General features: G+C 33.5%; 2 protein-coding genes across 4 annotated transcripts; one reads left to right on the forward strand and one right to left on the reverse strand.

The window, feature by feature from the left end:
• The first annotated feature begins 3,530 nt into the window (after positions 1–3,530).
• LOC145028653 (Plant invertase/pectin methylesterase inhibitor superfamily) lies at positions 3,531–7,635 on the forward strand. Its single transcript, XM_078977390.1, has 3 exons — positions 3,531–4,686; positions 5,393–5,532; positions 6,743–7,635. The coding sequence occupies exons 1-3, from the start codon at positions 3,704–3,706 to the stop codon at positions 7,438–7,440; spliced, it is 1,821 nt and encodes a 606-aa protein (XP_078833516.1). The 5' UTR covers positions 3,531–3,703; the 3' UTR covers positions 7,441–7,635.
• Positions 7,636–22,093: 14,458 nt separating this feature from the next.
• On the reverse strand, positions 22,094–26,656 carry LOC145028654 (prolyl oligopeptidase family protein). Of its 3 annotated transcripts, none has more exons than XM_078977395.1 (6): positions 26,380–26,656; positions 24,427–25,008; positions 24,160–24,348; positions 24,041–24,070; positions 22,866–23,957; positions 22,094–22,783 (listed from the first exon to the last, which is right to left on the reverse strand). In XM_078977395.1, the coding sequence occupies exons 2-6, from the start codon at positions 24,838–24,840 to the stop codon at positions 22,232–22,234; spliced, it is 2,277 nt and encodes a 758-aa protein (XP_078833521.1). In that variant the 5' UTR covers positions 24,841–25,008; positions 26,380–26,656; the 3' UTR covers positions 22,094–22,231. The 3 variants fall into 3 exon arrangements, with proteins under 3 accessions (XP_078833521.1, XP_078833517.1, XP_078833520.1); XM_078977391.1 differs by having other exon boundaries at positions 24,427–25,033; XM_078977394.1 differs by lacking the exon at positions 26,380–26,656 and adding an exon at positions 25,979–26,306 and having other exon boundaries at positions 24,427–25,033.
• Positions 26,657–26,692: the final 36 nt, after the last annotated feature.

Genomic DNA, 26,692 nt, shown 5'->3' on the forward strand with positions numbered 1-26,692 from the left:
CGCTCTATCGTAAATTCACTATTTACGTCGCGCCGTATCGTGCCGGTTTTGTCGCGAAACTTCGACAACTCATAACTTCTTCGTTATAACTCGGATTTCGGCATTCTTTATATATCCGGAATCCTTGTCACGACAACTACAAATTTGTTAAGATTATTCATTCTAAATAATCTGTTATCACAAAGTCATTTTTGATGCTCATTATCTCTAAATTGACTAGTCATGGTCTACAGACATTACAAATAGGTTGTGGGGAGTAGTCTGGTGGTGGAGGTGGTATTTTGGGGTAGGAGATCGATGGTGGTGGTGGTGATATTGTGAAGGAGGAAATCAGAGGGGATAGTGGTGTTGTGAGGGAGGAGATCGGTGATGATGATGGTGTAGTCGGTGGTTTCTTTTTTAATAATAATAATAATAATAATAATAACAATAATAATAATAATAATAATAATAATAATAATAATAATAATAATAATAATAATAACGTGACATCCCCAATTTCACGATCAGAAAAGATCGATTTATTTATGCTTGTTTTTAAAATCAGAGTAATCTTTTAAAGAAAACAGTTGCGGAATTTGTTCCCAAAACCAAATATGATAAGAATTTATCAAAACGTTTCTCAAAGAGAATGTATTTTCATTATATAACAAAACCTCGGATGTCATCTTTCGATACAAACACATAAACATAATACATTTATTTACACTAATGGTTTACATCTCCTTTAAATCTCTCAGTGAAATATGTCTTCGTATTGATACTTGTGATACAAAGAAAACTGAGTGAGTCAGGCTTGTGAGCCTGGTGAGTATATAGGGTTTTCGACCCACAATAATATAATTATTATATTTAATCATCAAACAATCAACCCAATTACCCATCCCTATTATCTTCTTTATTTCTTAAAGTTTTACCCTATTAATCAACTATCCTTCCTTAATTTATTCCTAAGGATTGACCTAAGGAATTAGCACAAACTTCCATTGCTACAGAAGGCGCATCTGCCAACATTATCCTTTAAGCACCTCTGTCAGGATTATGATATTCACTATTAGGCGCATCTGCCAATATTATCCTTAAACGCATCTGCTAGTATTATAACATTCTCTATTTGGTGCCTCTACCAATATTATTCCTAAGCACATCTGCTAGCATTATGACATTTTCTTTTAGACATTTATATTTTTTTCTTTAAAAAAAAACACAAAAAACGGCCCAAAACGGCTTGAGACGAAGCTTGGGGTTTTCCGCTAGTTTGAATTCAAATATATTGAAATATATGTTAACGAAAGTATTTATTATTTGAAGCAATAATGACTTGAAAGTGTAACAGAATTTCGATTTTGTTTACATTTAGTCACAAAACTTTTTTTATTGTCTATTGGTACTGAACTATTGAAACTATTCACATTTTACCCTTGTGACCGGTTGTTACCGGCCGTAAGGGTAAAATGTGAACAATTTCAATAGTTAACCGATCATAAGGGTAAAATGTGAATAGTTTCAATAGTTCAGTGGTAAATGGATAATGAAAAAAAAAATTAATGACTAAATGTAAATAAAATCGAAAGTTCATTTCCCTCTAAAAAGGTTCAATGATTAAATGTGAACAAACTCATTTTGTATTATGTTTTAACAAATTATTTATTTTTGTTAAATTCTAGCAACATTTGTTGATAAAGAAATCTATGAAATAAAAAAATAAAAACTCCAAAATATATATTTTAAAAAATGAAAAACCGAAACCGAAATAAAAAACAATGGTTTGGTATTTTCCAAAATAAAAATCCAAAATTTCCAATCTGATTTTGGTTCTAAAAAAAATGAGTCAATCTCACTCATAACTATTAAGAAGTTGTGTTTGATGACAAGAAATTATGTTGTATTCAAAAGAAAAAAAAAACTTAAAAACCTTATATTTTAGAATAGTTATTTAAATATAAATTGTTTTTTAAAACCTTTTAAAATTATAAGTGATTTTTTGAAAGAAAAAAAAAAAAAAAAAAAAACAGCGTCGTTTTAATTATTAAGTATATAGCTATTTTTTCTCTAAAAAAATATTTTTGTAAAGGTAATATGGATGGGGTGGTTTGGACGCAATACTTCATAAAACATGTTAACAATTTTACTTAACTCTACATGTCTAGTTAAATAATCATAAATTTCAATAATTATTCAAAATTTTTAAGAAAATACAATCTCAAATATAAATTAATTGTCCGGATAAATTGAAAACGTCTAAATTCTAAACAACTTAACTTTCATTTTCGATATCATTTTTAATAGTAAATATACTAATATAATGTATGTCAATACGTTGAGTATAACAACATATATATATATTATTGTATGTATGTATTCTTTTATAAACAACATATATGATTTAATGTATGTCAATTTATATGTTGCATAATTTTATAACTAATGTTCTAAATAATGTAAGACATGACTTGACGGCAATGTCAAGCCTCAAGCTTTTCCGAGCATTGACGAGTCATGATGTTTGTAAGACGTGACTTAAGTCGACAATGTTCTATATAATTAATATTTTTATATGTATTTTCAACTATTATTCATTTTTATACACATATATAAGTTAAGGTGACGTTTTGGCAAAGCTTGGCGGCAGGTGCAAGTCTTGGAGTCGTGGCGTGCCATGACGGAGCCATGACGAGCTTTTTAGAACCTTGTTTATAACACAAAATTCATATATACTATATTAGGATAATTTTTATACATATAATATTGCATAGTTTTATAACATAAAACATATACATATAATATTGGTTTCGTTTTTCGTTTTTTATATCTTTTTCGGGGTTTTGTTTTTTTTATTTCATAGATTTTTTCATCAACAAATGTTGTTAAAATTTAACAAAAATACATAATTTGTTAAATTTAACAAAAATACATAATTTGTTAAACATAATACAATAAGAACCGGTTATAAACTTCGATTTTGTTCACATTTAATCACTAAACTTTTTTTCATTCTCTAGTTGCCACTGAACTATTGAAATTGTTCACATTTTACCTTTATAACCGGTTAACAACCGGTTATAAAGGTAAAATGTGAACAGTTTCAATAGTTCAATGACAAATAGAGAATGAAAAAAAGTTTAGTTACTAAATGTGAATAAAATCAAAAATCTATTACCATTTCAAATCATTATCCCTTATTTGAATTCAAATATATTGAAATCTAGTAGTTCAGTTATTTTTTATTTGTAGTTTTTTTGAACGGTAAATATAATTTACTATTAAATTACTTCTAATCTACACTTATATCTATGGCGAAAATTGAACATTCAGCCTTACAAAACAAGGAAAATGTCTGATACCGTTAATACCTTTGCTAATTCACTTATTTGAGCGGAATGATTTAGTACTTATATCGATTATATTTGAATATAATCTTTGTCACCGATAAAAAAGTAAACAAGAAAAAACAATACGGCAAAAAAAAGGTAAACAGGGGAATGGATAATTGGGTGCCAGTAGTTGCCACCAGCTAAGCCCTCAGACATCGACTTCACAACAACTGCTGCTACTGCCATTGGTATTACTACTACTGCCGCCCCATATACATATATATAGTTTATAGTTTATATACACATTACACACACACACACACACCAAAATCACTTCACTCATTTAACCATCATCACTACTTTCGATCGATTCTCATCTGAAATTAAACATGGAGTACGGCAGGCTCGGCAAGTACCAGCCGGGAAAGAACCGACCTGATACTCCATTAAGGCCAAGGGATTACTCCATCCACTCATCTTCAGGGTCAACAACCAACTCTAGTTCAAAAATAAAGCTGCTTCTCATCTTTGCATTCACCCTCATTGTCGCGTCGGCGGTGTCGGTGGGTTTGGTGATGCGTCTCCGAACTAAACCCCACGGAGGAGGAGAAGGAGGATCTCAGTCAATAATTCACCCCCGGCCGACGGAAGCCATGTCACGAGTTTGTGGTCGGACACGATACCAGAATCTGTGTATGAAGTCGCTTCTGGATTTTCCGGGATCACTGAGTGCGTCAGACAAAGACATGATCCACATTTCGGTGAACATGACGCTGCAGCGCGTCGGAAAGGCGTTGTACACGTCAGCCGGGATTAGTAATGTTCAGATGAACACACGTGTACGATCGGCGTATGAGGACTGTCTCGAACTTCTTGAAGACTCCGTGGACCAGCTTTCACGTTCACTGTTTTCGGTGGCTCCGTCTGTCGGTGTCGGTGGCAAAAACGGGCAGCAGCGCGTCGGGTCAACACAGGACGTGATGACGTGGCTCAGCGCTGCGCTCACGAACCAGGACACGTGTACGGAAGGGTTGTCGGAGGTGGAAAACGGGTACGTGAAAAAGCAAATGGAGGAGAAGCTAAAGGACTTGTCGCAGCTGGTGAGCAATTGTTTGGCGATATACGCGGCGGCGAGCGACGGTGATGATTTCAATGGAGTTCCGATACAGCACCGGCGTAGGAGGTTAATGTCGTTTCCGAAGTGGTTGGGTAGGAAGGAGAGAAGGTTGCTGCAGTCGCCGGTGGCCGCCATTCAAGCCGACATAGTGGTGTCGAAGGACGGCAATGGGACGTGTAAAACGATCATGGAGGCGATAAAGAAAGCGCCTGAATATAGTAGCCGCCGGATCATAATCTACGTGAAGGCAGGAAGGTAATTTTCCAAATCACTTTTTAGGTAAAACGCGTCATTTCATTATTTCCTTTTTTATGTTCAATCACATGCATTTGTAGTTATTAGCATTTCGCTACATGGTGATATTAGGAATTATATATCCTCTTAAGCTTAATTTTATTAATAATGATAGTGGTAATTGGTAACTTATTTTATAGAGAACTGAATGACGTACCCAACAAACAAAATGTGGGGACAAGAATAATTTTTTTTTTAAATGAAAAGGTTGGACTTTAAATACTCTCATAAAATGTGATTGATATCACGTTAAAACTTAATGATGGTTCCTTTGTGTTGGATGCAAAAAGATTAGAGAAATATTGTTACGTAAGGTAATAATTATGCAATAAGATCTAGTTGATTAACTTGCTTCCTTTTGAGTTTTGACTAATTGTGGCGTTTTTGTTTCAATATAAAATCGATAACTATATAAAAAAACTATGTGAAAATAGATATAATTAACGAATGTTGGTGGATATATATGATGTTGAAATTGGAATGGAAAATATGTCGCGTTCCAATTTCTCTCGAGTACTTTTATAACGAACCAATTTAATTAAGAATAGGACGTGGGTCATCATCATATATTTATGATGATATTTTTATTAACGCAAAATTGCTAAAAAGTAAATTTGAAAATTGCCTTTGATGCTAACGTTTCATCTTTGTGTTTTGAGAATGCCAGATATGAAGAGAATAATTTGAAGGTAGGGAGGAAGAAAACGAATTTGATGTTCATAGGGGATGGGAAGGGCAAAACCGTCATTACAGGAGGAATAAGTGTAGTGGCTAACAATGTCACAACTTTCCACACCGCGTCTTTCGGTAAATATTCCTTTTTTCCACTTTTATCCCCGTTTCCCTTTTTGTCGTTTTTATCTTCACATGTTAATCTCCTCTACTCGTTTGACTAAATTACCCTCCTCTTTTTGTGCAAAAAGGTAAAAGGGAAAAGCTACTTCTTTCCAAATCAAGGATAATCCAAGAATTTTGCGATTATTACCCTTTTGCCCTAATGACTTTTTCAATGACTATAACCCTATTGACTTTCTCTTTTGGGAATTTGATTTTTAAACATATCAATTTAATATAATATCATAAAATCTTATGATTGTTTTTTGTAATTTTATTATTTTTTTGGTTTGTATTTTCATTATTAAAGAAAACCTGAGGCTAGAAATTAAAAACAAGAATATTAATGGAGTCACATTACTTGTTGGGGGTCATGGGTATCCAATGCAATGCAAGTAAGTCCATATGGTCAAGGTATTTCAAATTCAAATCATAATCATCAACACCCACCTCCCCATCTACTCTTCTATCCATTCCAATACTTTGTTTTTTTATTATTATTTTTAAGAAAAACATATAATTGAATTATATGTTTTTCGTTTTATTAAGTATATAAATGGTTTAAGTGTAATTGGTAATTATCAACTTTGGTTCTTACACACTCACAATTTTTACATGAAGGTGTGTTGTTTGATTTAATGGGATTGTCGGTAGTGGAGTAGTAAGTCTACAAGTTAATTACAACTTTTTTTTTTCTTTTGATATTATAAGTTTTTTGTTTTTGTTTTGTTTTGTATTTTTTAAATATGCCATTTCACACCATTTAACTTAAGTAAATTAATTGGAAGGAAGACAGCCACAAACTTGCTGACCCCACTCTGACACTGTACAACAGGATGAAAGTTTAATCTAACTAGTAAATGTATATGACTTATTTGCCACATAAAAAAAGAAATTAAAAAATCATTAGTCAAAAAGCACATTCTTAATTAGTTTAAAGTAAACACAAAACCACATGTGTAACCGATCATATTAGTTTTGAAATACATCAAAAAAAAATAATAATAAATAAAAAAACTTCTGTTATTAAATTATATTTTATATTAAATTATAGTTGTTTATATTTTTTATATTAAGTATTAAATTATAGTTGTTTATAATGTTTTGAAACACAAAACCACCTGTGTAACCGATCATAAGATTGCTGACGTGTGTTGTGTTAATTGAATAATTTGAAAAACAGCGGCGACCGGCGCTGGTTTCATAGCAAGGGACATGACATTCGAGAACTACGCCGGCCCTGCGAAGCACCAAGCCGTAGCACTAAGAGTTGGTGCAGACCACGCGGTGGTGTACCGCTGCAACATCATCGGATACCAAGACACGTTGTACGTTCACTCCCAACGCCAATTCTTCCGTGAATGCGACATCTACGGGACCGTCGATTTCATCTTTGGAAACGCCGCGGTGGTCTTTCAAAACTGCAGCATGTACGCCCGAAAGCCCATGCCCCTCCAAAAGATTACCATCACCGCCCAAAACCGAAAAGACCCAAATCAAAACACCGGGATTTCAATCCATGCTTGCCGCCTCCTCGCCCAACCGGATCTGGAGGCATCCAAGGCTAGTTTCCAGACGTATCTTGGGCGGCCATGGAAGCTGTTTTCCCGGACGGTGTACATGTTATCCTACATGGGGGACCACATTCACCCTCGGGGTTGGCTCGAATGGAACGCAACCTTCGCGCTTGATACACTCTACTACGGTGAGTACATGAATTACGGGCCAGGTGGCGCCATCGGGCAACGGGTCAACTGGCCGGGGTATCGTGTTATCACCACCACCGTCGAGGCCAGCCGGTTCACCGTTGCACAGTTTATATATGGGTCGTCCTGGTTGCCTTCTACCGGAGTTGCTTTCTTAGCTGGTTTATCTGAGTAATTAATCTCTCTAATAATTAACACTTGAAAAAAAATATTTTTCGATTTATATATAGGTGTTGAATTAAAAAATAAACATGAAAGAGCGAAACTTATGCATGTTAATTATTTGGATATAAGGTTAACGGACGTTGCAAAACATAGTCGCATAGTACCATCTTGTGCTATAAATAATATTCCTTTGTATTTGATTTAATATTTTCTTTGGATTACGAGTTCATTAAATATTCTTTGAACTATTTGAAGCTGAAACAAAACATTTGTTTCCACTACTAGGATATGTATAGAAATTAATTGTCCGCGTTATTCAAAAGCCAAATATATATATATATATATATATATATATATATATATATATATATATATATATATATATATATATATATATATATATATATATACACACACACACACACATTACGTTTGAGAACATGAGAACAAAATTTCAAGTCGCCTAGCTTTTAATGAAGTCAAGGGTATATTCGCAAATTTCCATTTCTTTTTCCAAATGAACCTTACCGGAATGTCTATTTCACTGTATACCATCGAAGCACCAGAACATACACCTCACCACCACTTTGTTGCTGCCTTCAACCATCAGTTGCACCACCATAAACCCTTATCTTCTCTGATAAGCATCGGTGAGAACCCCACCATCTCCACCACCATATACCCTAATCTCCATTGCATTGGTTAGGGTTCAAAACCTGATAACATATGAATAAAGTTGGAACGATGAAATTCATGGCATATTAAGAAATTAAACAAAGGATGAGGTGTTTTTTATCGATTGTGTTGAAACTAACTTGAGCAGCACTTGGAGCTTTTATTTTTTTACTTCCGATGGTGACGTTGACGTGTGTTTTACAACATTGTTATTGATCCTCCAGTAAACTGTTCTCTAGAGCTTATCCAAATTGATCTAGTTTCGTATGACACCGTTTTGACCGGTAACAACTCTTCAATTCTCTTGAATTATGGTCGATTGCCTTGCAATTTGTACTAGTGGGGGGCAAGGTTTAGTAACGACACCGATGTTAAATTCTGATCGACTATTTTCCAGCAAAATTATACGATTTTGTCGTGACCTTGACAGGAACATGAAATTTGGAATACGAATTGCATGTGGATGCAAAGCTTGATTATTAGTTTGGCTTCACTTTGCTGAAATTGATGTGAGCGTAAATCAAAAAGGGAAAGGGTGTTAGACATGATCATAAATGATGAAAATGTTACCAGATTCAACATATTCAAAGAACTTGGGGGTTTCAATGCGTATAGTTATCATTATGTAGCTAAGAATTTGAGTAGTACTCTGTTGATTGTGAAGCTTGTACATCTTAGTGGATCACATCTGCTTTGTGGGCTTGAAAATTATGACATCGTTCCAGTTGATGTAATGACTATACCTGAGCAAGGTACGAGACTACGAGTTCATGGATGTATTTCTTCTACATATTCACGATTACATTACATTGATAACAAAGCAATAATTTGTTGTTTATAAACTGTGATGACTTGTTTTTACAGCTAATGTTATGCAAGCACTAAAAGAGTCATTACATTGATAAAAGAATGGTAATCCTTGTGCTACAACTAATTGGGATGCTTGGGAAGGTGTTATTTGTCATCCTAATAATGATGAATCTACTCTTTTGATCTTCCATATGTAAAAATTCATTTCCTGCTCATAAGAACAAGTGAGAACAAGTGAAAATGGAATTCTTGAAAATGTTTTTTTGTCATCGTCTATTTGAAAGTCTGTTATGCTTCAGTTATCGTTGTTTGGTAATTAAGATCACCATTAATTTGATTTGTTATTTACACTATTCTGATTTTTCTTTTTCGATTTTATATCACATTTACGATTTTTTTCAACTTAACATTATTATATATACCCATTTGTCAAATCTTTTAATATTATTTTGGTTCATCCATGCATACATCAGGTGGAATTGTGCAAGTTACTTAGTTGCTGAAACTGCAGTGTGGAATTTGTGAATGATTAGGTAAAAATAGGTGGTATGTGAATGGTTAGGATGCTTATTTAAAATGTGGTTAAAAAGTTGGCTGATAATTGTATGTACTAGTCTAAACAGAATTGACTTATAATCACGTTGAATTGGTTTAATCTTTTGCATCAATGGTGAGACAGAGTGCAAATCAACATTTTCTTTTCTTCGTAATGGATGTCAGACTTATTACGTTAAGGTTCATATGGAATGGTTTTGTAATGTAGTAATTGGTAGGAGAGAATTAGTGAAGGAATGGAATGGTTCGTTCCTTTGGAATGAAAACAATTATTAGTTTTGCCTAATGGAAAGAATGACCATTCCGAAAGGAATGTGATTCCTTATTCCATCAATTTAACTGGTTTTCAAGTCATGCCTAGGGTTGTTTTTCATTGGAGTGATAATTTGTAACTTAATTAATTTTTATATAAATTCTTTTAAAGAACTCAAAATTTCAATTAAATGTCTTTATATTTTTTAAATAATTACCATAGAATTTAATTTTTCTTTTTTTATTTAGGATTACGTAATTTTTTTAGGGTTTATTTTTTATTCCATATAGAAAATTCAATATTATTAAATATTATATGAAATTGAAATAAATTATATATATATATATATATATATATATATATATATATATATATATATATATATATATATATATATATTATATAGAAAATGATATGAAAACTCATTGCTTTTGTACAAACCAATCAACATAATAATGTTATGTAATGAGCTATTCCATTCTTTTATCATTTGATTCCATGGAACCAAATATATTGTATACTTTTGTTCTTTAGTATTGTATATTTTCATATGATTTTTTTTCCTCGTACATATTTACAAACTTCATACAGATTTAATACATAACGGGTAGAAACACTCAACAAAAATTGTTTCTCTTGGGTAAGCCCATTTATTTTTCATTTCTATTTCGTTGTTTATTTCATTACTAACAACTACTTTGGATTGCGAATTAAATACATTAGACCAACTATTTAATCGAAAACTCTAAAATAATTATTGTCCATAAAAATTTGTATATGATAAAAGGGTTTAATCACATGTGATTTTTTTTTGGAATGATGTTTAATCACATGTGATTAAATACATATAATCACATTTTACTGAACACATGAAAAGAATCAAATTTGATTGAAATGGGTGGTGGGCAGTATTGGGTAATGATAGGTGGTTGGTGTTGGGTGGTGGGTAGCAGTGGTAGGTATGTAGTAGATGTTGGGTTTAATCACATATGATTGTATGTATTTATCATATGTGATTTATTTGGAAAAGATTTGTTTTAACATTCTTGATTCAATAGTCATTCGTGTGTATATACTCACATGTGATTTTATGTATCTAGTCACATGTTGTTAAATAATATTCTCATATAATAATCACATGTGAATTATCTGAACAAAAAGAATCGTGTCTATATAAATCATATGTGATTAGATATATATATATATAATCACATATGATTATATACATGAAACAACTATTGCATCAAAAATGTAAAAAAAAAATTGTTCCCACATTAATCATATGTGAATAAAGACATATAATCAAAAAATATGTGAAACATTATTGAATGGAATATGCAAAAACGAATTTTGTCCATATAAATTATTTATCATCAGACAAATATAATCACATATGATTAAGTAGACAAGCACGACTATTGAATAGAGAACACAAAAATGAAAATTTATCCACATAAATCATTTGTAATTATATACATATAATCACATATGATTTATATGGACAAGTTTCATTTTTGCGTTCTCGATACAATAGTTGTTGATGTATTTAATCACATGTGATTATATGTATCTAATCACATATGATTTATATGGGCACGATAAGTTTTTGTTTTTTCCATTCAATATTTGGTCTCGTGTATTTAATGACATGTGATTTATGTATATAAGATTTGTTTTTGTATACCATTCAAAAGTTGCTCTTTGTCCATATTAATTATATGTGATTAAATACATATAATCACATGTGATTAAATACATGAGAAAAATTATTGAATTGAAAACATGAAAAAAAATATTGTCTATATAAGATATATATATATATATATATATATATATATATATATATATATATATATATATAATCACATATGATTATATGTATCTAATCACATATATTTGTTTTTGCTTTGTCGAGGCAATAGTTGTTCTCATTATTTAATCATATATGGTTAGATTTATGTATCTAATCATATGATTTATATGGATAATATTCATTTTACAATTTCGATTCAATATTTGTTCTCGTGTATTTAATCACATGTGATTTTATGCATCAAACCACATATGATTTATGAGCGTGAGATTTTTTTGCATTCTTGATTCAAAAGTTGGTCTTTGTCCATATTAATTGTATGTGATTAAATACATATAATCCTATGAGAAAATTATTGAATCGAAAATTCAAAAAAGAATCTTTTATATTTAAATAATATGTGATTAGATATTATATGTATTTAATCACATATGATTTATGTGATTATATGTATTTAAATACACAAGAATAATTATTGAATTACATATGATTTATGTGGAGAATATTCATTATCGCATTATCCATTCAATAATTGTTCTTTATCATATTCAATTATATATGATTAAATACATTTAATTGATGGGTTTTATACATAGCAAACAATCCTATGTGTGCATGCAACCCTAATTTGAGGATCTATGTTTTTCACTATTAAACATACAAGCATTGAACACAAAACTAGAAAACCCTAGGAGGCACATGTAATTTTCTAAATTAACATATAATTAGGGTTAGGATACATATCTTGATTGTTATATTGTAATAACAATCAAACCCTTGAAGATCTTGAACGTTGGTAGCAAGCGTTACAAGTGTCGCGCCTCTAATGGCTCACAAACAAACCTAGCAACCAAGGATTACTATGGAGAGAGAAGGGAAGTGGAAAATTCAGCTCTAAGCCTCTCTTGGAGAGTCCTTTTTTTCGAAATCCAACCCTATAGGGGGTTTTATAGGTGATAAGGAAGGTTTAGGATAAGGCAAATGTATCTTAGATAACCCTAATCCCTTAACTTCCTCCCTAAGGCTTCCAAGACACCCTTCGAGCCCAAGGAAACCCTAGGACACTCTAGATTTTTTTCCCCACCTCTAAGGGAGGTTCTAGAATGCTTCAATGCTCAACTTTTGAACATTGTCACCTTTAGTCCCTACAGTTTCAATTAATTCCTTTAATCCTAAAATTAATTCCAAATTAATTTTTGATTAAATATTAATTAAACAATATGATTTCTAATCAATATATTATATCCATAATACATTAGTAAATCATATATCTTGATTTCAAATTAATGTATTAACCAAGTAATAAATTAATAAATCATTCTTCTCTCTCCAACAATTATCCTATTCCATTGTCAGGTTAAAGGCAACCCAAAAGGACATTGCTACTATCTATTCAAATACATACCAATTATAGTTATGGGTTTAGACACCTAATCCAACAGTCTCCCACTTGGATAAGTCTAATAACTATAGTTGCAAGTATAAGTTCAAAAATTGACTAGCAAATTTTAGTTACCAAAAGCAGTTGTCGAACTCTGATCTTATCTGTGACGTGTACTTTAGATAAGGGATCATATATTCCTCCATTATAGATATCCTATAGACATGAGACATGGATTTTGATCATTCTCCCAGTCTATGTTCTGTTTCCCGATTTTCGATTTATAACGACCATGACTGATTGAACAAATCAAATCAGTCTTGACTTGGCCAAGCATTTTAGGGTGTCATCACTAAATCATCGAGGGGCCCATAGATATCGCTTTTATCCCACTTTGGGTAAAAGGAATGGATAAACTTTGACTCAAATTCACGCTTGCACCTACTAATCGAATCACATACAACAATAAGTTTTATAACACCAAGTTACTGGTGCGTTTACTTATTATCAATGTGCAACTGACCAGTAAATAACAACTCACACGTCTTGATTTCAAGAATATACACTGTTATCGTCTCACTAATCACCTGTGATAAATCCATGAAGTGATTCAAGTGAGCGTGGGTTTAATCCAATACTTTAACCTTATAAAAGCATTCATGAACTTTGCAGCAAACTTGCGCTATGCCTAAACACTTTAGACAATCTACAGACAGATTCATGATAGTCTTCCTTCATACCTACTTCTAACGTATGACCGACTATGGAGGTTCGAATAACCCGATTATTTTGGAAGTCAAAACATGCAAAGAGAAACACAATGATAATACTTCATCCTATATGACCCCAAACTTGTGAGTATAAATAAAACACATTTATTTAATAACCATATTGATTACTCATTATTCATTGTTTAATGTTTCAGATAATCAACTTTATACTTGAATTATAACCACAATTGTCCCATGCTCCAAGCATGCACACTTTGGTTTCCTATGGCCCATACTTTGTGAAATAGATCAATTGAAAAACTTTTTAATGAAACTCATTTCACAATCCCCAATCCTCATTAGTAGTGTAAGAATACCAAATTCTTGCCACTTTTAGAATATGTCAGATTCTAACATTTTATGTAATGATCCTTTCGTAATGTCACAGCACAAAGTCACCAAGACTTGTCCATTGAAATTACAAAGTATACTATAAGAAATTGTTACAAAACAATTCTTTAGATGTGATGTCTCTCACTCAAAGTACATTCCTTTGAACATCCTTTTTGCATAAAATTTTCTAATCTAGACATAAATTCTTAATTTCCAACTCCCAATTATGGAAACATTTCCATATTTTCCATATGACAACTCATTCTAAACAGAATCTTATCTATAATGTCGATATGGTTCATCCAATACTATACTTCCAACTACTCACAAGCGACCAATCCTCAGCGAACTTTGGATTGTCCTTTGATATTTGTTTAATTATTTTAGTCAAAACCGGTTCTAGTCCCTTTTCCCTCTTAATGCCCTAGGCATTTGGAAAATTTTAGAACAGTTAAATATTATAGCATATGCAATCGATCCTATACCAGAAGTGTATGGGACACGATGCATAATGTCTCTCATAAAGACATGATACTTTATCAATCTTCTGCCATAACATTTTATGTGCCATGTTCTCACAATTCGAACTATGAAGAGGCATGCCTTAATCATAATCGAATTTTAAGAATGCACTATGTATCCTTGACTAAATTTTTTTAATATTTCTCGATCTAAGCTTTTAGATTTTGAAACGAAGTATAATATTCTCTCCCTTAATTATAGCAAAACAACTTTTCAACCCCTACAACTTTGCAAAGTGAATCTTTGTTTTCTATAATTAATATTGCTAACTTGCAATACTTAAAATAGTAATCATGCTCCCACTAACATGATGATTATCTCATCACTAGCATAACACATATGCTCCCACTAGCTTTGACATGTATTCAGAAAACAACTGAACTTCCAGAAAACAATGCTTATTGAATTTCTTAAGTTCATATTTCTAATACCTGATGCTTTGATAAGCCTTTATCTAAGCTTCTTAATCTCATAAACCTTTCCTTAAAAAGCTCATATGTGTGTCTAAACTAATTCAGAACTTATATCTATAAATCCCAAATGACCATACTAATTGTTAAATCTCACAATTCGAACTATGAAAAGGGATGCTGTAATCATAATCGAGTATGAGAATACAATTTTCACAATCACTATCCTTTTAAAATCTCTCGTAGTGAAAGAATTTCCTCACAATCATTTTCATGAATGGAGAGAAACCTTATGACACTTAGATTTATCTGGTGTATGTGTTCCTATCCATATGAATTTGTCATAACATAATCATAAGATAATGTTTGTGACAAATCTAACTCTTATGGATCGAACTTGTTCAATCTTGATTTATCGCCTTATGGCATCACGAATGCCCACCATTGCTTCCAGATTGTTAAGCAGCTCACCCTTTCCTTTCAATTGACTTTACATTGATCAGGGTGCCTTGCCTCTATGCAATCAATTGAGAACTCATAGAACTCATATGCATATTTGAATCAAACTTGAATGACACGGAAACAAGATTATGTCAACACGATAGGTCGCAAACCTCAAGTTGTGTGCTAGTGATTAACTATCGGTTTATTCTTGAATTAGCTCTCGAACTTTTCAAGACAATTGAGACTCCCATTGACATCCTGACATATATGATTCTCTTGTCAATGAACTTTCCTTGACAAAACAAATATTCAAGAGTTAGTTTGAAATCCTATCAAGATTATCACTTCACTCAATTGGTTCTTGTTGGTCTTTATCTTCAGCAAGACATCACAACTTACCAATTTCAAATGTGTAGGAATAAGAAACTTTCCTTATTCCACATTTGAAAAGTGTTATAAACCTACAAAGTGTGTCACTGAATGTCGCCATCTTAACTCTAAGACTCGATATTGGAACGAAGTATGATCAACTTTTTTGATGTTAACCATTTTAACAATTCCAGCTCCTCTTCTTAGTCATACAAATGCACTAAGACTCACTTAGGGGATCAATTGAGCTATGGTTCTTAATCATTAATTCAATCATAAAACATGATAAAAGGTACTTTCCCATCTTCTTAGAATGGAGAAACTTTTATCTTTCTACCTTATTGATCCTTCTTATCCGTCCTTCATTTCATTAAGACCTTTACAATGATGATGAATTATACTTAAACTTGTAAGCATAACCATATTCACCAAGCTTTTGGCAAATCATGACAAATCTATTATTTTTCTTTGTGGTGGACTAAACCATTGCACAACATTGCGAACTTGATCTCTTAGTCCTTCACTTGACTCTTTGTTAATGAATTAGTCTTAAATTTCCAAATAAAGTTTCTCATTCATCACATAAACCAAGTTGTATGATTCCAAGTTTCTATCCAATTGAAACTTAGGTGATGAGAATCTTTCCTAATTTGGAAAATTCTCGATATTTCCACAAATAACCTAATTATGAATCAAATCCATTATTGCTAAAAATAGAAATATATAAACATCAATTTTTCATACATGCCATTGCAAGGATAAATATATAAGACAAAAACAAATTTTATTTTATTGCGAAAAAACGTTGTCCTTACAATCCAATTCAAATGAAAAACTATGCTATTACATATCTCTTAGCAATCTACCCTAACTCTAAACTAGCAGCTCACAAATCTGATCTTCGAATCTGTGCGATCGAAATCCATTTCTTCATGATCAGATTCAACATGCTTCTTCCTTAAGCTTTCTTTCTTTTCTTCGATCCTGAAGTAGAGCCATACGTTTTGACTCTCCCATATCTTAGATCTCTCAGGTAGTCAGGGCAACTTCATCTCCAATGCCCTTTCTTTTTTCAATAAAAACAAATGGACTCCTTTGGCTTAGCATATGGGAAAATCTCATTCTTTTCTGAACTTCCAATGTTGCCAATGTCCAATGAAGTTTGGGAGTTCGATTAACCAATCATGTTTGCTTTACCAGTGCACCAAATCATCGCTGATTCGACTGCAATTAGCAAATAGGTCAAATCCATGAGGGTCACATCGTGTTCCATCATATAGAACTCTCTTACGAACTCACTATATAAGCCAGGAAGTGACTGAAGAACCTAGTCTACCGGCAACATCTTTGAGAAATCGACACCCAACATCCTCAACCTGTCAATGTGTGACTTCATCTTTAAGACGTGTGTACACACAGGTTGTCCATATTCATGTTTCGTTGCCATTAGGGCTTCAGTGAGCTTGAACTTTTCAAACCTCCGTTCATGTGGGTTAGGGAGAAAAATAGGAGGAGGTGGAGGAAGTAAAGCATGACTCTCATTCCTTGATCGTATCATGGAACGTCATCTTCATTTGGAAAACTGTTCCAAGTAATTTGGGAAGATCATTGTTAGATTTATATATCTACAAAACGGGAGAAAATTCAAGTCAGTTGATAAGAATCCTTGATGTAACACCCAAATGAAACATCAAGGCTAGGATCCAACCCAATACTCTACAACTTACAAAAGGGATGTAGTAATCTAGTTGCGCAATGTTTGAAGGCGGATAAATGACGATTTACCAATTTCCACCATGAAAAACGAAAAAGAAATTTAAGTTTTAAATGCACCCAAATTCAAGTCAGTTAATTTTTCTTTTATTTTTTTTTAAATTGTTATTATTATTAAATATAAAAGTGGGCCCACTTCTCTCTCTCCCCCTTTCTCTCCCTACCGCCCTCTCTCTCTCTGTCTCTCTAAAAAACCAACCCCTCATTTGTTCCTAGCCTTGCCGGAAAAACGAAGCCAAAGAGTGGAGATTGCCACCACTGGTGATCTAGAGGCAGCCACTACACCACCTGTTAGCCTCCCGTCGGCCACTAAATGCAACCGTAAATCCTACAGCTCTGCCCCCTTCCATTGTTGTGCCGGAAAACGAGCAGGAAGAAGCTACACCACCCCACTGCCACCACCTTCTCCCCATTGAAAACAACAATCCCAACCCTACTCTATAAATTGTAGGGCTGATTTAATCAAAGTGTTATATACAATGGGGAAACTTGTCTGTGTCTTCATCTGATCGGGGATGGACACGAACGAAACTAGTCAACAAAATCGAGGGCACCGGTGGGGGTCAAACAGATCGCGGCGAGGGGAGAAGGAGTCTGTCGAGACCGACGATTCCTCCTGGCCTTATTGATTTCATCATTGGCAGCCACATATCGAGGAAGGTGAAGTAATTACAGTCGATGAGAGTTTTGGTGTGGCCGGTAAATACTGAGGAGGGGAAAGAAGTCGATATCTATCGAGCTTTCCTTGGTCCTCTCACCTGGTCGCTGTCAAAAATAAACCGGGAGAAACAAAAGAACTGAAACTGTCGACATTTAGGGGTGTTTGGTAGCTCCAATCGACTAAAAAGAAGGAAGAAAGGGTAGGTTTTCGCTAGTGAATTGTGAATGAGAAATGGAGGTGGAGGCGGTAGTAGTCGTTTGTGGTGGTGAGGGAGGCTACTCCAACGGCTTCCCTTGGTTTACTTCGTGCTGATCCAGTAGCGCACACGCAAAAGAAAATCCGCAGCAGCAGCGGAGGGTGTTTATGGGTGGTGTATCACGATAGGATACAAAGGAAGAACAGGGGCTCTTGCCCCCTCTAGCCTCGCCAGAAAATGAAGAGAGAGAGAGAGAGAGAGAGAGAGAGAGAGAGAGAGAGAGACCCCTCTTTTTTTAATAATTAAAATAACTATTAGATTTAAAAAATTGAAAGAAAACTGAAAAATAAATATCTCAAGGATATTACAGTCATTTCACTCTTTAGATGGACTAAAAACGCAATGAAACTAGTTCAAAAAGACCATGAAACCAAAAAAGTCGAGGTTTGGACTAAAACCCAAAAAAAATGTATACCACTGGGATCATTTTTACAGTTATATATATATATATATATATATATATATATATATATATATATATATATATATATATATATATATATATATATATATATATATATATATATATATATATATATATATATATGGACATGTCACGTTACTTCGTTGTTAGCAAGCTATTTAATTTTCCACAAAATAAAAACAAATAACATGGTTGGGACATGGGACATGTCATTATTAGGTTGGTTGTAGTTGACCCGTTCTCCACCTTCACTTCACAATACCATTCAAAATAGGCAGGTGAAGTACTTCGGCCATTTAGGTAACCCATTAATTAATACAGATTCGACTTAAAAGACTTTAAATATTTAGGCTGATGCAATACGGGTCTGTCAGGTTTCTTTGATCCATGATCATCTTTTTTTCTTCCGCACTAGATGACCTTAAACGCGATACTTCTACGAAAAATATATATATATATATATATATATATATATATATATATATATATATATATATATATATATATATATATATATATATATATATATATATATATATATACATGGCTCATTCTACATGCATTATAGTCAAACCATACACATACTGCAACTACAAACCACATATATATTTTATATATGCACCGTCATGACTCATGATCATGTATACATCATACTTACATGGGCACAGGCATTGACGTTATAATAAAATGAAGGTCTAATCACATAAAAGTCTTTAAGTTTGTTATATATTTCCGTTTCATTAAAGCTAGAAATTTGTAACTTCATTTTTTATTTTTCAATTTTACCCTTTTGTGCTTTGTGGTTCATTAAAAGCTTTAAGATGACCGACATGTTTAGTTTTACCATTTTTTCTGCTTTATTAAACCCTTAATTAGTTTGACATATATATATATATATATATATATATATATATATATATATATATATATATATATATATATATATATATATATATATATATATATATATATATATAAGGTTTAACAAATAAACCTGAAAAAAAAAAAAAAAAAAAAAAAACGTAAAACTTTTATAAATATTTGACTTTTATGTGATTAGGCCTAAAAAACGTATGGTTATGTTCCTTTACCCTATGGAATTATAGCTGGAGCCTTAATTTTAAGGTGAAACCCTTCTCTTTGTTGTTATTATTATTATTATTATTATTATTATTTGGAATAATTCCAAAAATAGAATAAAATATTGGAATTTAGAAATAGAAAAGTGAATTTAATAATAATAGAGTGGTTGTGACAATTAAACGGATAATGGACCAACTAAGTTTGGGCAAGTTGAAGGACAGCCGGTGACAGGCCCACCACTCAACAGTCCACCACTAGTGTACTTCAACATCACCAATGACCAAACCAAACCTTCACTCCACTCCACTTACAAAATACAAAATACAAATCACAAATGGACCAATTTTCAATTTACAAACTCAAACTTCCTTATGAGTCATGCCCTATAACTAAGGAAAGTATAATTAACATTAGGCTATATAGAATAGGTAAGGTGATGTTTGAAAAATATCCATATTTTATAATCTTACAAGATAACTAACTAACTTTAATTTATATGTATTCTAAAATAACAAATTCACAGATGAAACTGATCTTGTCGACCAAACCTTTCTAAAACTATTCTTAACAAATTGAAATGCATACCTTTAGTAAGGGAAGGACTGTTCATTGTACATGTGGTTTGGGAAACGTCTTTAATTTGTCTGGAGAGTTTATTTATTTATTTATTTATTTATTTTAATGAGGACTTGGGGCTTTACGTTATTAAAGTTATATATATCATCCTATATATGTGATAAAAGATGAGGATGAGGATGAAAGCGAGCGGACATTTGAGAATAAAGTTAACGTTGTCTATTTTAGTATATTGTTACTTCAAACTTAAGTTTGACCCACAATACTTTATCTTTTTGGATTTTCATTCTTTTCTCTCAACCAGAATAATAAACATCAATGATAAATATTATCAAAAATAAATTTACTTACATGTTTAAATACCTTTTAGCACACAGATTAAACTTAGTGTTGTTATCATTTTGTAATAATTACAACAGATGAGTAAATTTAAAAATAAACTGTTATAAAAAAGAAGAGAAAGCATATGTGTTTGAAACAAATTTAAAGCAACGTTAAATTATTTTAGGAGCTAGGGCGAGGAAATAGAAGTAGTGGAAGGAAAGATACGAAACAGAGGTTGGTCTATGGTAAATATTCAAGAGTTTTAAGTTTGAATTTTACAAATATAATGAATTCTCTAAAACTACTACTTCAGTGGTTATATATATATAATGCCAAAATTCTGTTTTGTTTACATATTTTATTTATTTTTTAAATGCCATTATGCCTTAATAACATAATTACAGAAGTAGTTAGGTGCAAAGTTAGGATAATATTCATTTATATAATATTTTTAAAACGTTCTTTTTAATTATATGACATCATGCATGACATGTACATGAATCATACGAACATATTTTATTTTATGTATAAAGATTATGTCTTTTGAGTTTTGAGTAACAAAAATTAATTAGAAAGTACATAAGAAATAAACTCCAACGATCCAATCGATCTCGGAAAATCATATATGTTGATATCAAATAATTTTGATTTTTGAACAACTACGTACCGTTATATATGAAATCTTGACCGGAAGAGAGAAGTTTGACGTTTTGGGCTATGAATAAACAATAACGGTGGTGCTGACGCATGAAAATAGTATTAAAATAACACTTATTTTTTTTTTTTGCACATATCATTCTAGAAAGTTATTTATTATTTATAAAGCTGAATTCGAATCACAAAACAAAAGAATACAATTATGGTATGGTGGTGCACAAAGGGTAGTTTGGGTAGCATCCACTAGTGGTCACAACCATCATAAAAGAAAAAAGAAAAAAACTCAAATTATAATTTACAAGTCAAATCAAATTTATGAATGATTTTAGATGACACGTCGGTCCATTTATACAAAAACGAATTACATAAGTCACTTGTGACAGAACAGAAGAGAAGAAAAACGAGATAAGCATGATGTTTTAAAAATGGGTGCAAAAACGCAACCCTCACAATAACTATATCCTCATTATTTTATTTTTATTTTTGATTTTGTACGTAATTTATATTTCTGATTTTGTAGGTTTTTTTAATTAATTAATTAATATAAAAGAACCAGAACCAGAACCAACGGAGGTTGAGAAATGAAATCTTGTTTGAGTCGAACAGCATCCAATCCATCATATTTTTTTGTATATTATATGGTCATGAAATAAAAGTAAAACAGGTGAAGTCTGGGTGTAAAGAAAAAAAAAAAAAAAAAAAACCAAGTATTTCATAATGCGGTTTGAATGAAGTCCCAAATTCTTTGTTCCATGTAAAGGCGATCCTTGAGAGGGCGAGGCATATGGCGTGCATCCGGGAACAGCAACAGCTCGTACGGCTTGCGAGCAGCCACCAAGGCATTCAAAAGGCGGGCGGTATGCCTGAAATGAACATTCTCATCAATCAGCCCGTGAACCAACAGCAGCTTCCCTTTCATCTTGCCCACATGGTTCATCACCGACCCGAACCAATAACCCGATTTGTTTTCATCGGGCATACCCATATACTTCTCTGTGTAAAACGAATCATACCCGTCCCATGAGCTCACCGGTGCACCAGCAACCCCACACCTGAACATCTCTGGAAACCGACACAGTGCCATGGCCGACAGGTATCCTCCGTAGCTCCACCCGTACAACCCAATGTGCTCCGCTTTCGCCAGCCCTTCTTTTATCAGCCATTCCGCTCCCGCCACCTGGTCCTCCGCGTCATAACGCCCAAAATTGTACTTCACTGCACCTTCAAACTCCAGCCCTCGCCTCAAGCTGCCCCTGTTATCCATCTACAAAGTACAAACAAATAACATCTAAACATTTAGCATATAGCAATAGCATATTACAATTCTACTTTAAACAACTACTAACCTTCCATACTAGGATGCCTTTACTTCTAAGAAACTGAGCTCTCATATCAACAGTGTTGGCCCACGAATCGCTCACAAGCTGTACACCCGGACCACCATACACAGCAATCATGGTTTTGTAAGGCGGAGGTCCGAATTTTGCTTCATCCGGTTTATATAAAGCCCCGTAAAGAAGCGTCCCGTCTTTCGCTTGGATTTCAAACATCTTTGGAGGGTCGATCTGTAATTTCTTCACTCTTGGGATTGTAGCCGCTTGTTGCTCGTACAGACACCTAATCAGGGATCCATCATGCAACGAGCAGAGCGACACTCTAGGAGGCGAATCCAGAGACTCATGAATATCTACAAATTTCTGCATCTGATGATCAAGCACCACAATGTGTTTTCCCTTGCCAGGTGTCAGCTTCACAGGCCCTTCTAATGGATTTACTGGAAGAGACAGTTTAGCACGATAAAGATGACACTCGAGAGGCCCGTCTAATGTTCCGGTGAAATATATGAACCCAGAGGCTTCATTCACCCCCACAATCTGTTCAACCATCCATTCACCTTGCGTTATGGGTCCCACACACACACCCTTTTCATCATGCAGATAAACATGTCGATATCCGGTTTTTTCACTGGCCCATAAAAACCCGCCGCCTTTATCCAAAGGTGTGAAGCAATCATGCAGATTGATCCACTTGTCGTGTTCTTCAACAAAGATGCATTTTCCTTTGCCTGTTTTGATGTCAAACTTGAGGAGCTTAAGTTTGGAATGAGACCTGTTTAACACTTGGGCGATCAGGGCATTTCCATGCATCCAGTTGACTCTGGCTAAATACTCGTCTACGCCATCGGTCCCACTCCCACCGCAGCAAAGATCCATCCAGGTGACGGCCCCACCAATAACAGGGACAACACCAAGACGGACCTTCACATTTGTGGCCCCCGCAAAAGGGTAGGCGTGTTCTTCTTGAGCCTCTGAGCCGGTTGTGGTCTTACCCTGGTGCATGATTCTGTAAACAGGTATTTCAGATGAATCCACCTCCGTAAAAGCTATGCATTTGCTGTCTGGGGACCACCAGTAACCATTCCTTCGATCCATCTCTTCCTACAACAACCTCAAAACAAGCTCATTTCCACATGCCAAAATTAACAACCAATTTGGATTTTGGATGTGCGAGTGACTCTTACCTGTGCGATATACTCAGCTACAGCATGCGTCTGTCATCATAAAACAACAAATACATTGTTATAGTCATACACTACTACTAAGTAACACAGCTTTTGGTCATGCAGTTACATTGCCTAACCTTGGTGGTCCCATTAGCGCCGGATGTCAAGCGTTTGGACCTGTTGTACAAAAGATCTAATGCGTGTAGTTCATGGTTTCTTACATAAGCAAGCATAGTACCATCCGGAGAAAGATGTGGATCAACAATGGGAGAGGTATCACTGGGAAGCTTCAGCTGTGGTTGTAAAGAACGATCCATGAAATATATCTGCAAAAAAGTAACGCCATAAAATAATTTATCAACCATAAAAAAAAAAAAAAAAAAAAAAAAAAAAAGGACACCAACCCCAGCAGGCAAAGGCACCATGATTGTGGTCTTCTTGGAGCTTGTTTTCACCCATTCATAGCGTGTCACCCCCAAACCACGCTCTCTTGATCTTTCCCTTCTAAACTTCTCTTCTTCTGATAGATTATCTTCATCAAGACCACCATCCGGTGGGCTAAAAAACACTTCTTGCTTACAGGTTGTCAGATCAAAGATGAAGACTTTTCTGTTTAAGGTTTGATCCGGACTATACAAGTAAGATATAAGATTATCATCAGGACTAAAATTAACTGAAGTTGGAGAACCGTAACCGGGTAATGGGTACTGCACTATCTTCTCAATTGAAAAAGGAATCTGTTCATCAACACTGTCTGGCTGAGGCATCTTGCATGCAAAATTGGAGTATTTCAACTTCTTGTTTTCACCCGATTGCATCAGAAATAAGTGATCAAATTGACCTCTTTAGCACAACAATGAAACTATAAAATTCAATATCATGACTGTAACCATCACAAATCTTCTTCGATGTCCAACAGGATCAGATCACACACAATTTGCTCGATGAACTGCCTAATGAATTGCTTACTCATTAGATATATGACTCTGCAGAAGAAGCCAGCCACAACTCCTAAGTAAACATCGATTTGATTAGAAAGAAACAGACATCATTTTTTTTCCATTTAACTACTGATATATATATATATATATATATATATATATATATATATATATATATATATATATATATTCAACAAGATCAGTGACCAAAGCAAAAGTATAATAAACTAAAACATTATCTAATGATCTCCCAGTTGGTTGAATCACCCACAAGGAAAATAGCATTTGAAGTTCAATGATTCAGACACACAAGGCCACATGACCATATCCATTTTAGTGAATTATTATATTGGAACTCAATTAGGATGCTAAAACAACCAACTACTTTACTTGACACTTCAGCAAACAAAAATCAGCCAACAGTGTTTTTTTTTTTTTTTTTGAAAAGGGAAATATCAGCCAACAGTTGAAGAACTTATGGATGAACAAGCATAAAACTCTTTTAATTATTGGAAATGATAATGCCAGAAAAAAAACTAATTTTAATTTCCAATAACTTAATATACGACTTGATAGTTGATAGATCAAAAGTATTGTTTGAGAATTAACTTTAAGCCAAATGCATACCCCATAAATGATCTAAAAAGGGTTCTATATGATATTTTTGAAGCTTAATTTCCTTTTGGGGGTTTGATTAAGTGAGATTTTATTAGGTTTTATCGCCCCAAACACTAAGAATTACGACCGCAGAAAGAAAGAAACAAATCAAACGGCAAAGAGATTAATCATGAATCGCAAATACAACATTGATAACACAAAAGCCAGTGATACCGAGCGGATACCTTGGTTTCGTCAATGTCGTTGAAAAAAACAATAAACTAAAAAACGAAACCGATTCAATCTAAGAGGATTAAAATAAACCCTAGCATAAAACCCCACGCAAATCGATTTGTTGATGTACACTTCTGTAATTAAATGATAAGCATTCAAAAAACTTATGAAAACCGAATCGAACCTCAGAAAAGATACGATTTTGTGATCAGCAAAAGTTCCGACATGTCGATAGTTACTGATTTAGAAATGGGATCGGAGAAATTAGTACCAACTATGGAAGTTGTGAGGCCTATTCTCTTCTAAAAATTAGACGTATATTTGAGAACTAAAAAGTTCAAATAGGGTGGAGATCACAATTTACGATGCATTTGTATTTTGACTTTCTGGTCAAATAATTTCCAATTCTCCATTACCTATATTCTGCATTATTCATCTATCATGAGCAAAATTATGCAAAATTTGTTTTGAATCTGATCCTACATCAATAAAGGATTGATTCGGTTTTTCTGATGGAGAAAACAGAACACTGAACAGGAGAAACGATAAGAGAGAAATATAGAGAACTGAGAAGGGAGAACATACCTGATTGATTCCAGCGGTGAGCGGACGAGCGGTAATCACTGATCAGCGAACTGGTGATTGGCGAAGGATGGAGCGAGGGTTCGAGCGGGACGACTGACGAGCAGGGGCCATGATCGTTGGACTTTTGGAGTTCTGGTTCGGATTATTGGAGAGCACAACCCTAAGTTTAAATATTCAGGCCTGATATGCATAAAAAAGTATTGGGCTATGGACTCTTCTAATAAAATAAAAAATCAGCTGGCCCTTAAAGATGCCCCCTTGATATAGACAATTAATTAAATGGTTTTAAGACGACTGTATAGACCAATATCTT

This window comes from Lactuca saligna, chromosome 2 (genome assembly GCF_052625555.1).
Source record: "Lactuca saligna cultivar CGN05327 chromosome 2, ASM5262555v1, whole genome shotgun sequence".
NCBI lineage: Eukaryota > Viridiplantae > Streptophyta > Magnoliopsida > Asterales > Asteraceae > Lactuca > Lactuca saligna.

Bases quoted from the DNA above. Each gene is read 5' to 3' on its own strand.
- LOC145028654 (XM_078977395.1), bottom strand. From the start codon at position 24,840: ATGCAATCGGGTGAAAACAAGAAGTTGAAATACTCCAATTTTGCATGC. The intron at 24,349-24,426 runs GTTGGTGTCCTT...ACTTTTTTGCAG, and splicing joins TGGTGCCTTTGCCTGCTGGG to ATATATTTCATGGATCGTTC. The intron at 22,784-22,865 runs GTTAGTAGTTGT...TGTACTTTGTAG, and splicing joins AAGGCATCCTAGTATGGAAG to ATGGATAACAGGGGCAGCTT.
- LOC145028653 (XM_078977390.1), top strand. From the start codon at position 3,704: ATGGAGTACGGCAGGCTCGGCAAGTACCAGCCGGGAAAGAACCGACCT. The intron at 4,687-5,392 runs GTAATTTTCCAA...TGAGAATGCCAG, and splicing joins ATCTACGTGAAGGCAGGAAG to ATATGAAGAGAATAATTTGA. The intron at 5,533-6,742 runs GTAAATATTCCT...TTTGAAAAACAG, and splicing joins TTTCCACACCGCGTCTTTCG to CGGCGACCGGCGCTGGTTTC.